We start from the raw sequence: 15,186 nt of genomic DNA on the forward strand, positions 1-15,186 counted from the left end.
TCTCAAGGGTATCTAGGTAATTTAGGGGAGTTTAGGGGCAAAAGACTATGTTGGGTATTTTGGTAGAGTTGGGGTGCTAACCACCATAAATAAGCCATGTACTAATGGAAACCCCATTTTGGGTCCTCTATGTACTGGTCTTGGCTAAATCCTAGCATAGGGTCAGTGAGTTTAGGAGACCATCTACATGGACCATCTACATGAGTATCCTGAGTATCCCAAAAGTATAAAGGGATCAAAGTCAAGAAATTTTGGTTTGTGCTTGTGAGTGGTTGTGAGTGAGGTGATTGCTGGTGAGTGCCTTAGCTCTAAACCACACCCAGGGCCAATCCTAAGGTCCAACAGTCTTATAGGAACTCTTCTTGAGCTCCCCCATAGTGACCCCACCTACTAAGTGCTAGAGGTTAGGACCAATATGTAGAACTTCAAGTTGAGTAAAGAGGAGTTTAGAATTTCTAATGGTGAGGTTCCTTTTATAGTTTTCTAGGAATAGTCAATAAGAAGTCCTATGGCTAGACCTTAAGCTACTAAAGAGGAACACTAGACCTCAACCAAAAACCTCAACCAAAAATGAGATCAACAAAATCTTAAGCCTTACTTACTGTAGGCTTAAATCAAATTAAACCTTAATTAAATCTAATCGTAATTAGACTTAATTAAACTCTAAGCCTTACTTATATTAGGCTTAAATCCATTTAAACCTTAATTGAGTATAGCTTTAATTAGACTTAATTAAACCTTAAGCCTTACTTAAAGTAGGCTTAAATAAACTTAAACCTTAATTAAGTCTAAACCTAATTAGTCATTGGACTTAATTAAATCTTAAGCCTTACTTACATTAGGCTTAAAGCAACCTAAACCCTAATTAAGTCTAACCCTAATTAGACTTAATTAAACATTATGCCTTACTTACATTAGGCTTAAATCAACTTAAACCCTAATTAGACTTAATTAAACCTTAAGCCTTACTTACATTAGGCTTAAATTAACTTAAACCCTAATTAATTATAACCCTAATTAGACTTAATTAAACCTTAAGCTCTACTTAAATTAGGCTTAAATCATCTTAAACCCTAATTACGCCTAACCCTAATTAGACTTAATTAAACCGTAAGATTTTTTTACATTAGGCTTAAGTATACCCTAAACCCTAATTAAGTCTAACCCTAACTAGATTTAATTAGATCTTAAGCTTTAACAAATTAAACTTAAGTATACTTTAAACCTTAAGTAAGTATAAAATATATCATACTTAATTAATCCAAATTCTTAGATCCAATCTACATTGGACCTAGCCCAAACCCGTAAGTTCAACCTAAATTGAACTTAAGCCTAAGTCATCTCAAACCTTAGATTTAATTTAAACTAAACTCAACTTACCGGAACTTCTGTAGGTCCAACCTACATCAGACCTAAACTTTAAGTCTAACCTACATTAGACTTAATCAAATTACCTTAGGTTCTACCTAAATTGAACCTAAGTAACCTCATACCTTAGTTTTTACCTAAATTAAACCTAAGTGACATTAAATCTTAGGTTCTACCTAAATTAAACCTAAGCAATCTCATACCTTAGGCTCTACCTAAATTAAACCTAAGTGACATTAAACTTCAGGTTCTACCTAAATTTAACCTAAATAACTCTATACCTTATGTTCTACCTAAATTGAACTTAAACCAGCTCATACCATAAGCTCTACCTAAATTGAAACTAAGTGATATTAAACTTCATGTTTTACCTAAATTGAATCTAAATAACCTATCTAAATTGAACTTAAATCATTCCATACCTTAGTGTCTACCTAAATTGAACCGAAGTGACATTAATATTTAGATTCTACTTAAATTGAACCTAAGTGACATTAAAATTTATTATCTACCTAAATTGACCTAAGTGACCTTATACTTTAGATTCTATCCACGTGGAAACTAAAATTTAAGTCTACCATACTGATGTTCTCATTTTCAGTGAGGTCTTAGTTTCCTACTCTCAGAACCCAAAATCTAGCCTTAGGAATTCCTTGTTGACCATCTTAGCAGACTAGAAATGGAGTCCACCTCCCGTAGAACTTCAAACCACTCATTGACTCATTTTTGTGAAGAACTCACATTAGTGGTTCAAAGCACTCAACTTCTAAATGCAAGGGCTAAGGACCAATATGTAGAGGGGCCAAAAATGAGCTCCTACATGATCAGACGACCTTAGGTGAACCCTCCGTGACTCAGCAACACGCTCGGTACACCACACAAGAAGTTGACACATTTTTGGCCCGACCATCAGCAAACTTATTTGGACGAACCCGGATGACGAAACAGAATGCGTCGACGCATCCAGAACGTAAATTTTAGACGGGAATGACACTCATGTTGCTAGGGTTACGCGCGCGCACAATCAACAAAAAAATCGATGCACCTTCTTTTAATTTATTTAGCGGGGTGTAGGCCCGGGCTCAACCCAGGTTCAACTCGGATTTGATTCGGGCTGGACTAGGGCTGAACAATGGTTAAACAATTTTTAAATTTTAAATTTTAAAATTTCAAATGGGTAATTTAATTTCATTTTAATTGATAGTTAAAATTTTATATTTGAGCGGCTGCATAAATGAACTCATTCAATTCCCCAGCAACGTGTCGCATAACGTTTCTCTCCGGAATTCTCAATTTACAAAAATAGCTTCTCCCCTCTCTGGTTTCCTCATTTGACTTCCCCCCTCTCGATCCTACTTCTTCTCGCTCGATCGAAGCCAAAGAAACCTCCTCTCCTTTAAACCGAAGCATTCACCGCTCACCTGCTCCTTTCGATCCTGCCACTTCTCCGCATCAAAGCACGCCTGATCAATCCCATCTCTGCATCTCACCTGCTAGCTACCCCTCTCCTCTCTTCCCCGATCGCCTCCCTCTTCCTCATCCTGAAGAAGCCCCGCTCTACGAGTCCCACTCGCCCCACGCTACCAAACTCTCGCCTCTACATCTTGGTGAATCGCGATCTTCTTCCTCGCGCAGAAGCACCTGCTTCGCCTCCCCTCTTGCAAACTCCCCTCCGCACCAAAGCACTCACCTGCTTTGCCTCTCCCATTCAACTCTCTTCTCCTCTGCTACGAGGCCCTCGTTAGCTTTCCTCCCTTCTTCCCGTTCGACTTTCCTGCTTTGCCTCCATTCTGGCCGAACAACATTAGTAACTCGACTCTCCCGCTCGACACCGAAACCCCAATTTGCCTGCTTCGCCTTCTCCTCTCTTGGCTCTCTTCTCCTCTGCACCCAGACCCTCGCTCGCTCACCTCCCTTCTGGCCGAACAACATTAGTAACCTACCTCCCTTTTCTCTCGACAGAAACCCACTCGTCTACTTCTTCCTCTGCCAAAATTTTTTTTAAAAAAAGAAGAAGACAACCAGCCAACTCTCCACACTTCATCAACCAAACCCAATCCAGCTCCCCCTTCCTCTCCTTCTCCGGCGAGCCTCCCTCCCTCCGGTGAACTTCCTCCTGTCAACTTCTTCCGATGGACTCCTTCCCCCCAGGCGACACTTCAACCATGTATACCTCCTCTTTCTCTTCTTCTTTGCCGCATACAAGGAAAATTCACATACATATCACTCAATTCAATATTTATTTGCACGCGCATACAACTTGAGTTACAAATATACCATTCAATTTTCATTACAAAAATATAATACCCAATTTTCTGTGTATTAAGTTACAAATATACCACTCAATTTTATGTACATTTATTTACACACATGTCACTCATTTTCTGTGTATTGACTTGTCTAAAAAGGAAATTTTAATTTTTTTATATATGTGTCACCTATTTATATTACCTGCTGGTATTTATGTGTGCATATTCTACTACATAATTTAAAACCAATTAAGCTTTCAATTTGAGGGGAATCTAGTAATCTGACCGAAGCAAAGACTTTAATCACATATGAACAAAAGAAGCTTGCAATTTGTGTAGCTCCTGCAATTTCATTGGATTCTTGGATGCTCAATTAACCGATTTAGAATGTCAAAATCCCTGAGGTTATTGAGAATAAACGACATGTGAATGGCTGGATTTATATTTGCATATAGAGCCTACTCAGATTATGCTTTTGGTATGCCATAAGAGATTTAGATGTTAATAAAATGTAAAGCTTAAGTGCTAGATATGCAAAAATATATGAAGAACTGGATGGTAGGAATGCAAAGACGAATGGAAATTTTTGGTAGCCTTATCTTTGATGCAAATCTGGAATTCATTTGATTTGGCTTTATGCAAAAAAATCTGAAATTTTATGAGGATTAGGCTCTCTTAGTGGGTTGATTTAGCTGTTGTCTTTGTAAGTTTAGTGAAGTTAACTTCCAATAAGAAGGATGAAAATGATGAATGAATTAAGGTCTTGGAGGTATAGTGATTTCCTTATTATTCTTAAAGTGTAGCTGAGAATGGCTTTTGGACACATGAAACGCCCGGGTTGGAATCTTTAGGGTGTCGATCCAAGTCTCACTATACATTGTATGTGGATAAGTCGGTAAATATGCAGGAATTGAGAACAAGTATACCCAAATTTCTCATGTTATGGGTAACATTTCACTTTATATTCTTTCTTGAACGCAAGTAATGTGGTAAGTAAAATTGGGCTTAAATGTTATATATGTGAATATATTGGAATTGAGTGACATACATATTCAATACACTTGAGTATTGACATATTTTTCATTATGTACATCTGCACATTTATATGCGTAATCTTTCGTTGAACTGAATTCTCATACCAATTTCTCGGTGTGCCTTTGCGAGGTAAATTCGGATGTGGTTGAAGCGTTAAATGATCGTGGAGCTACCCCTGGAACAGTTGAAAAGGGAAGACATCAAACTTCGCGCCAGTGAGATCTCTCCAAAAAAAAACCATTTATCAAAAATTCAACAACATTTTCAAAGCAAAACCATTTTTCAAAATTAAACAACATTTTCAAAAAAATAAAAATAAAAAACATAGCATGTAGCTAATGAGAAAAGACAATGATTGTCTTATGTTTGCAATCATATCATTCGATTTACTTACCAAAAAGACAACTATTAGATTACAAGCAGTTGTCGTATGTTGTATTTTGATTGTGATGGGACTCCCAGTCTCTTTATGGTCGTTAAGCAAGGAGATAAGAAGAAGTGTCAAGCACTAGAATAAGATAATATCGTCAAGCAAAAATAAAGATATTAAACATGAAAAAATACAAAATTTTGAAGCCTAAACTTAGTACAATAGAGGAATCTTAGGGGTAGAAAATACTAAATAACAAATCGTAGAGTAAACCCTGGTATCGATCTCAAAATATGAAACCTCAAAAGTCTCGATCTCTATATTTATTGTATTTTATTTTCTGGGCGGATTGGCTCGGGGTTACGTGTGCTATTTTCTCTTAGTTTAGAGTTTAAAATATAATATTTAGAATAAAATAATGGAAAAAAAATTAAAAAACACATGATGTATTTGAATGGACTTATGTACTTAAATGCATTATCTGGAGATAATAATTTTTGAGAATACGGAGTAGCACCCTCTCTCTCTCTCTCTCTCTCTCTCTCTCTCTCTCTCTCACATGGGAGGTGATTTTGGTCATCCAAGATAACCGAACATGGGCCCACAACTCAACCGACTAATGTAGAAGGAAACCAGTTTCGGTCCACCAAAAATTGACCAGCAAAATCAGCCACGTGGCAACTAACCTATGTCCATGATCTTCCGTAAATTTAAATGAATTAAAATAAAAAATAATAATAAATGAATAAATAGGCAAGTTTCATTTGCAGCAGTAATGCGGGTTTCCCTACTACGTCCAGGGCGGCTTTCGAACCGTTGAACCGCTGCGGAGAAGGGCATACCGGTACTTCTATAAATGTTGCGCGGGTATTATTCTGTTCAGAATACTTTAGGAGATGCTAATGGAAAAACTAACTGCTTCGTCCAAATCAAACCCTCACGGCGTTTCTCCTCCCATGAAAAAGTCCGCCAGGTGGGAGAGACTCGGATCCGATTTCTCGCAGACTGCTTCTCCTTCGCCCTCATCCTCATCAAGGCTTTCCTCGAATCAAAACCTCCGCTTGCAGCTCTGTCCGAGCGTATCTGCCCACCGAGCTCGCCGATCTCGTTTGGGTAAGTTTACAAACGTAATCGATCATCAATCTATGGCAAATAGTTGAAATTTTGATCGAATTGTTCTAAATTAATCAGGGCATGGAACACTTTCAGCATATTGGAGAGGTGCTTGGGAGCATCCGAGCCCTGATGGTCTTCCGCGAAGAGATTCGCATAAACCCACGGCAGTGTCAACTCCTATTAGATGCTTTCGAGGCTGCTTTTGCCATCGTCTCCGACAAGATGCGGCAAAATCTCCGGCTTGACGAGAAGCAGACGAAATGGAAGCCCCTTGAACATTCGCTGAAGGAGCTCTATCGTGTCTTCCGTGAAGGCGAGCACTACATTCGCCAATGCTTAGAGCCCAAAGACTGGTGTGGAAGAAGCGTCTTTCTCACCCAATCCGCCGACTGCGTCGAGCATCATTTGCATAATCTCCTCTGCTCCATACCTGTGATCCTCGAAGCCATCGAGAACATCGGCGAGGTGACCGGTGACTTTCACGAGGACATTCATAGAAAGAATGTGATATTCAACAAAAAGTATGCGAAGGAGTGGATGGAACCCAAGCTTTTCCTGCATAGGTTCGGAAAACTTTACCTTGTTTCACAAGAAATGTGCAGGAGAATTGATGTTGTCGCTAAGGAGGATAAATGGCTTTTATCGGAAACCATTGATGATTTGAGAAGCTCTATGTCAAAACAGGAGAATCGGTTGGCTGAGCTATTGAAGTTCCCTAGGGGAAAGATACTTCCAATCTCCACGCTTACAGGCTCGCCGGATTACCAGTTCAGACGGAGGATAGGCAGGAGCAGTCATCTCAAGGAGATTCAATGGTTCGGGGTCAGTTTTGCTCTAAAGCACGTTTTTTGTAATGTGGAACAGTTGATGCCAGAGATTTCGCTTTTGTCTTCTCTCACTCACCCAAATGTGTTACATTACCTGTACTGCTTCTCTGATGAGGAGAAAGAATGGTTCATGGTGATGGAGCTTATGGACAAGGACCTATCTAGTTACATCAAAGAGATTTTCTGTGCGAGGAGAAAGGTTCCCTTTCCGCTCTCTCATACTGTTAATATCATGCTTCAAATAGCACGAGGAATGGAGTATCTGCACTCTAAAAAAATCTATCATGGTGACCTGAAACCCTCAAATATTCTCCTGAAGACGAAAAACAGTTCATCATCTGATGCTTATGTTCATGTAAAGATTGCCGGATTGGGACAGTCTGCAGCAAGAGTTCCTTCGACTCCTATGACTGACACAGATCCCTGCATTTGGTATGCGCCAGAAGTTCTATCAGATCAAGAACACCAACTTGAAGCAGGGAATGTGAAAAAGTATACTGAAAAGGCAGATGTGTATAGTTTTGGGATGACATGTTTTGAGCTTCTTACTGGTAAAGTTCCATTTGAGGAAGGACATCTCCAGGGTGACAAGATGAGCAGAAACATAAAGTTAGGGGAGAGGCCTCTCTTCCCCTTTCCATCGCCAAAGTTTCTCTCAAATTTGACAAAAAAATGTTGGCATGCTGACCCGAATCAGAGACCGAGCTTCTCTTCAATTTGCAGGATGCTTCGATACATCAAGAATTTCTTAATCATGAATCCCGAGACTGGACAGCCAGGCCAGTTTTCACCTCCATTGGATTACTTTGACATAGAGATGAACCTGTCAAAGAAATTTGAGGGCTGGGAAAGGCGAGAAATGTCGCAGGTATATGATATTCCTTTTGAGATGTATGCTTATCGGGTAACTGAGAGGGAGAGGAACTCTGTAAATCTTAAGGAGAAGAATTCTGATTCAGGCAGTGAAACATCATTCAGTGGCGAGGAGAATCGAATTCCTGCAGAGAGTCATCCTGCTGTGATTCAGGAGGATGCATTGTCACTTTCTCATACTTCGTCTAGCTCTGGTTCTGTAAAATCAGCTGGCAATGTAATCTCCAACGGCCCCAAGAAGGCTCTGTTTAGAAAGGTTGAGATAAAGCCACAGACAAAACTGCAGACCAGCAAGCAGATAGGTAAAAGTTTGATTCATCTTTTGGAATGCTTAATTTCTTTGGTAACTGCACATGTGGTTGCATGCAGATAGAAATTGTGTTCTACATACTGAAAACCTTATGTTTGAGAGGGTTTAAAGGGGCTTGTTGAAATTAAAATGATGAATCTGCAAAATTTTGCCATTGTTCTAAAACATCTTTTCTAACTTAAAATAACTTAAAGAGCTCCATGTTTAATTGCTCCTTCATGGAAACAAAGAAAATTTTCCTCCCATGTCTATAAGTTGTTGAGTTATGTGGAGCCTGGTCCACTTCGCTCCTATTTTGGCAATTTCAGCATCTATGGAAGTTAATTAAATTGCTTCTAATATAATTCCTTCTATATTGTTTTGACTTTTGTAATTCTTGCCTTTATTATTGCCATGCCTCCTGCATCTCTGCACATGCTATCTCCCGCCTCCCTGTTATGGAGAAAAAGGAAAGTGGCTTCCGTGACAGCGGGGAAGAAATTAAATTTCTCTATTTGTGTGAATTGCTCTTGGGCTTCCTCCTTTAATTGGACCTTTTGGCTAGGCTGCAGGCGTGAGCAAGGATAGAAGCAGAACGCAAGGTGCTCTGCCCTTCTTGGTTGCTTCGGCGTGTTGCTTCTGGGAAGAAGATTCGGTGGCCCAGCTCTTCCTAATGTCCTCTACTTCAGGCGTTGGTTTACATAAGAAGCAAAAGCATTGCAGGCAACTGAGCTTCTTTTAATTCTTCTGTCTTGTAGCTCTTTATTAGGAGAGAGGAGAGGAAGAGGAAGAGAGACAGAATGATTCTGTAATCATCGAGGCGATCGACAGGTATAGTCATCAAAGTAATAAAATCCTCTACAGCTTCGTGGACCTTGGCAATTTGGCGAACCACTTAAATCTATATGTCTGCTTGTTCCGCCGTTCTTTTCTGTTTGCGAATTTTCTCATTCCAATTTTTTCTTTATTGCCGTCGTTTTTTCACAACAATGGTATCAGAGTCTTGGTTCCGATTAGAGGAAGAACGAGGGCTGAGGATGAAGTGATGACATCAGGGATCGAGAAATTTGATGACACAAATTTTGGTTACTGGAGGATGTAGATCGAAGACTATCTCTATGGGAATAAACTTCATCTTTCGTTCCTAGGAAAGTGACCGGAGAATATGGATGAAACTAATTGAAATCTGTTGAATCGACATGTTCTGGGGATTGTTCAATTAACCCTGTTGAGATTCATTGCCCACAACGTCATCAAGGAAAAAACTACTGCAAATCTTATGATTGTGTTATCAGGTATTATGAAAAGCCATCGGTTAATAATAAGATGCACTTGATGAAAAATTTATTCAACTTAAAGGTGATAGAATGTACATCTGTTGCATAACATCTGAATGATTTCAATACTATCACAAATTAATTATCATTTGTGGAAATTGAATTTGAAGATGAGCACGTGCACTGATATTGTTGGCTTCATTGCCAAATAGCTGGGAAGCCATGAAGATGGAAATTAGCAATTCTGCAGATAATTTTAAGCTAAAATATGATGATATTCGTGATTTGATTTTGGCTGAGGAGGTGCGCAGGAAAGATTCTAGCGAGATCTTGTGTTCGAGTTCGACACTGAATGTTGATTCAAGAGTGAGATCATAGAACAGAAACTCAAACAGAGGAAGATCAAAGTCAAAACGCAAAGGTAAAACAAGTCAAGGTCTGGTCAGTAGACAACTTGCTAAAATTATGGCAAAGATGACCAGATAAAAAGTAACTGCAAAAATTAAGACAGAGAATGATAGCGCTAATGTTGTAACTGAATAAGTGCATGATACACTATTATTGACAGTTGATAGTTTTGTTGATGATTGGATATTGGATTCAAGGGCTTCTTTCCATACATCTTCCTACCGTGAGTTAATGCGAAAATATATTGCAGGTGACTTTGAGAAGATATATCTGGCTGATGGAGAAGCTCTGAACGTGGTGAGGATGAGAGACATTGGCATAACACTTCCCAATAAGATCAAATAGACTTTGCAAAAGGTCAGACAAATTTCTGAGTTGAAGAAAAATCTCATTTCAGTTGGGCAGCTCGATGAGTGTGGACATACAGTAGTGTTCTCAGATAGCTCCTGACAGGTTACTAAAAAAACACTGGTACTGACTCGGGGCAAGAAGACTGATACGCTGTATATGACTATTGGTTTGATTAACAATATTGATACTACCACTGCAGAAAACACGATAGATTTGTGGCATGCAGTATTGGTCACATGAGTCAGAGGTGCATGAAAGGACTTCAGTCTAAAGGCAAGCTACCAGAGTTGAAGTTAGTTTATCTCAGCATGTGTGAGAATTGCATTATGAGAAAGCAAAAGAAGGTCATTTTCCTGAAAAGTGACAGAACGCCAAAGGCAGGAAAACTAGATCTTGTACACACAGATGTGTGGGGACCTTCTCCAGTGGCATCTCTTGGAGACTCTTGTTACTATGCCACATTCATTGATGACCACAGTACAAAGTTACGATTTGTTGATCTATCAAAGGTCACAGTGCAGGACAGTGATGGAAGTGATGAGGAGAGTGGGTCAGAGACAGCAATTCCTATTGTTCCGTTGTCAGTTTTAGAGCCGTCCACTCCTATAGCTACAGTTCGCAGGTCAGTAGGGATAGACATTCTCCTCAGCATTACTCACCTAACTTGAACTATATTTTGCTGACAGATGGTGGAGAACCACAAAGGTATGAGAAAACCTTGTAAGATGAAAATTCGAGTAAGTGAGAGCTGATCATGAAAGAGGAGATGGACCTGCTGAGAAATCAGACATGGAAGCTGACAGAACTTCCATCAAGGAAGAAGACATTGCACAATAAGTTGGTGTACTGGGTGAAGACTGAGCTTGATGACAGTACTAGGTACAAGAATAAACTTGTTCAAAAAGACTTTTAGCAGCGATAGGATATTGCCCATGTAACGGGAGTTGTAAGCAGATTTATGAGTAACCCAAGAAAAAGCTTGGAGGTACAAATCTATTTTAATACTGTTATGTCAACTAAGGGTATTACTCTTGAGAAACTGAAGTTGTGCACAGCTTCAGTTATTCTTCTAGTTTGAAAACAGGGGTTTTGAGTTGCAGAGATGAAGGATATCTTGTTTGAAGGAAATGAACGGTATAGTCAGTGAATAGTAAAGCCAATGTCCCATTCTCTAAGTGAGAGAATTGTTGAGTTATGTGGAGCCCGGTCCACTTTGCTTCTGTTTTGGTAGTTTCGACATCTATGAAAGGTAATTAAATTGCTTCTAATATAATTCCTTCTATATTGTTTTTCCTTTTGTAATTCTTGCCTATATTATTGCCTTGCCACCTAAATCTCTCAGCATGCTCTCTCTAGCGTCCCTTTTATGGCAAAAACGGAAAGTGGCTTCCGTGACAGCAGGGAGCAAATTAAATTTCTCTATTTTTGTGAATTGCTCTGGAGCTTCCTCCTTTAATTGGACCTTTCGGCTAGGTTGCGGGCGTGAGCAAGAATAGAAGCAGAAAAAGGGTTTCGCAAGGTGCTCTCCCTTTCTTGGTTGCTTTGGCGTGTTGCATCCAGGAAGAAGATTCGGTGGCCCAACTCTGCCTAATGACCTCTACTTCAGGTGTTGGTTTACGGAAGAAGCAAAGGCATCGCAGATAGCTGAGCTCCTTTTAATTCTATTGCCCTATAGCTCTCGGTTAGGAAAGAGAAGAGAGGAGAGAAAAAGGAGGAGAGAGAGAGGAAGAGAGAGAGAATGATTTTGTATTTGTCGAGGCGATCGGCGGGTGTAATCCTCAAAATAATAAAATCTTTTGTAGCTCCGTAGACATAGACAATTTGCAGAATCACAAAAATTTGTGTGGCTGCTTGTTTCTTTTATGTTTGCAAATTTTCTCATTCAAATTTTTACTTTATTGCTGTCTTTTTTTCACAACACAAGTGGCTTTCAGAAACATAATAAATTAGATTACCATTCCTAAATTGCAAAGATAAACGAGTTGTTACAATGATTGTTAAATTGAGTAATGTGAAAATTACCAACTTGTTAGTCTCACTCTTATAGAGAGAAGTGAAAAAATGGTCTGTTTTCTCTTTGCATGGAGGCTATTTTAGGCCCATGGTTTATAAAAATATCAATTTTGACCCAGACGTTTTCAATACAAGCTGAGATAGTCTCCGGTGAGAACTATTTTAGCCCTTATTAAACAAGTATGGGAACTAATTTAGCACTTTCATAACTGTGGGACGAAAATGCTCTCATGTAACAGTCTTGGGACCATTTTGGCACTTTATTATACCAGGTTCCCATCTTCAGTAACGAGCTCAGGCGTTCTTTCTGAAATGGCAGCAGTACCACCACTTCCCTTGCCACTCTCTCCAGTGTATGGTAATCATGTATTTGTAACTAACTCATGCAATGGCATCAGGCAATTATGTTTCTCTATAATCCTCACTATTAGATATGTATAACACCTGTAATGGGAAGGTTGTGTTTAATGTAATGTAATCGAAATCCCAGCCAACTGAGGCTAGCTTTTGCATGGAATACCTGTTCTTCTTCTCTCTGTTTTTGTCCTTCCTGTAATCTTTCCTAGTTTCTTATGGTATCAGAGCAGTGATCCGCTCCTGTCATTCAAACTCTCTTCGTTTATTGCTGTTACTTCCAGTTCGAAACAATGGAAACTTCTCAAACTTCAGAAACACGATGTAACTCTTCCACAGAAAGTGTACTTACTCGAAGTATCCCTCCCAATCTTAAATTTCTGATGAGCAATATTAATAATATTGCCCATACACAGCTGTCTGCTGAGAACTATCCCTTGTTGAAAGCTTAACTTCTCAAGATATTTTCTGCAATTGGGTTTATGGGCTGCCTAGATTGAAGTATTCCATGCCCACCCAAGTTCATCACCTCCGGAAGCGACAACTTAACTCTCAATCCCCTTCACTTTGACTGGATATTGGTGGACCAGAAGCTCACGGAAGCACTATATTCCATTATATCATCTGCCATCCTCCCATATATCCTACATCTATCAACCACAGCAGAAGTGTGAACAACCATCACAAAGGGATTACAGCCAACTAATCGATCGCGCTTGTCCCAGCTTAAAATTGAGCTACACAACTTATCAATGAATAACCAATCCATGACGCAGTACCTAGCAACGATCAAGACATTGGTTGATAACATCTCAGCTGCTGGAGGCAACTTGATCAGGAAGATATACTTTTATATACACTCAAAGGGCTGCCAACAAACTACCAGTCATTCAAAACAGCCATTCGCACTCAATTACAGCCAATGGACTTGGACAACTTGTACTCACTATGGTGTAGCGAAGAGATAAATCAAGCAAACAATATACCAAGATAGACAATCACCCAACTCCCAATTCGCACTCATGGCCACCCGAGGTCACTACTCCAATAATGTCAGTGGTAGAGGAAGAAACAACCCATCGTTCAATCCCATGCTTGAAGGTAGTCGCCCTCAACCGAAATCCTCCGTCATATGCCGAATTTGCAATAAGGTCGGTCATTATGTCGCAATGCGTCAAAATTTGGAGTATACTCCTCAAAAGCACGCCCTCCAAACTTCTACCTCTACATGGGTTCTCTGCTCCGGTGCCACTACTCATCTCACCTCCGATCTCAACTACCTGAATTCCGTCACTCCTGCCACTGGAGCTGCACAAGTGATTTTTGGAAACGACCAATCAATTCCTGTTGAAAATAATGGTGACGGTATACTACCTACCCCGAACAGTAAGCTTGTCCTTCCTCAAATTTCGCATTCCCCATCCTTATCTCGTAACCTTCTTTCGGCATAAACTAACCAATAATAATATCATCTCTATCTTATTCAACTCAAATGGTTTCTATATTCTTGATCCACGAACAAACCACGCGATCTTGTGGGTTGGGGATGCGGAGGTAACACTCCATGGTATGGTACAGGGGTAATTTGGGAATTACATGTTGTACTCCAGGGTTTTCTCTAGGGTTATATATATGTCTACTTGTAAATCTAGGTGATTCTATTCTGTATCCTGTAACCTTTTTTCTAGTAGAGAAAGAAAGCCACCTGTCACCTCCCAAAAGAGCTCTTCGGGGTGGTGGGTAGCCCAGGACTTAAATACTGCTTTTCGGCCCTACACCTAGCCAATGTGGGACTTTTTGTCCGTGACATTCTCCTCCACCCAATCGCGTGACGCCCTCGTCATGAATCGGCTCCACTGAGAGTCTCATTGGATCATGGAGAGTCCACACATCTGACAGACAGTAATCTGCTCTAATACCACTTGACACCTCCCAAAAGAGCTCTTCGGGGTGGTGGGCAGCCCTGGACTTACATACTGTTTTCCGGCCCTACACCTAGTCGATGTGAGACTTTTTGTCCGTGACACACCGCTCTGCTCCCGAGGACGTAGACATCTTTGCCAAACCTCATTAAATCTCTGTGTGTTCTGGATTTGTGTCGATTTTCATTTTTCTTTGCCCTAAATTTCTCAACAGGTTGTATCCTATTCAAGCCATGAACCTTCCACAACTTTATGATGCATCACCTCAAGCTCTCGTCGCCTCCACTCCAGCATCAACCATATGGCATAGGCGTCTTGGCTATCCTCACTGAGACACACTTACCCGTATATCAATAGCTAATCCCTCACTTGCAATTCCAACAAAAGTATCAAAATGTGAAAGTTGTAATTGCAACAAGAGTTACAAATTATTGTTTCCTCCTGTTTCGTTACATGGTTCTCTACCGTTTCAACTTACACACTCTGATGTATGGGGTCCTTCCCCAATCCCATCTTACAAAATTTATTTCTATTATATTGTGTTTGTGGATGCATATTCAAAATTTTATTGGCTATTCTTGATGAGACATAAATCATTCAAAAATGCATATCATTCATTAAAATCATTAACACGCAATTTCGAACTCATAAAAATTATTCGCTTAGATGGTGGAGGCAAATACAAGAGCACCATTCTTAGCGAATTCTGATCCAAACATGGTATTCTGCACCAA

General features: G+C 39.8%; 1 protein-coding gene across 1 annotated transcript; it reads left to right on the top strand.

Moving 5' to 3' along the window:
- Nucleotides 1-5,925: 5,925 nt before the first annotated feature.
- LOC110033160 (dual specificity protein kinase pyk3-like) lies at nt 5,926-7,971 on the top strand (the record flags this gene model as incomplete). Its single annotated transcript, XM_020737052.1, has 2 exons — nt 5,926-6,135; nt 6,214-7,971. A coding segment is annotated over exon 2 (1,755 nt), but the record flags the coding sequence as incomplete, so codon positions are not given.
- Between the last annotated feature and the right edge of the window lie 7,215 nt (nt 7,972-15,186).

Source organism: Phalaenopsis equestris, unplaced genomic scaffold (assembly GCF_001263595.1).
Source record: "Phalaenopsis equestris unplaced genomic scaffold, ASM126359v1 Scaffold001102, whole genome shotgun sequence".
Lineage (NCBI taxonomy): Eukaryota > Viridiplantae > Streptophyta > Magnoliopsida > Asparagales > Orchidaceae > Phalaenopsis > Phalaenopsis equestris.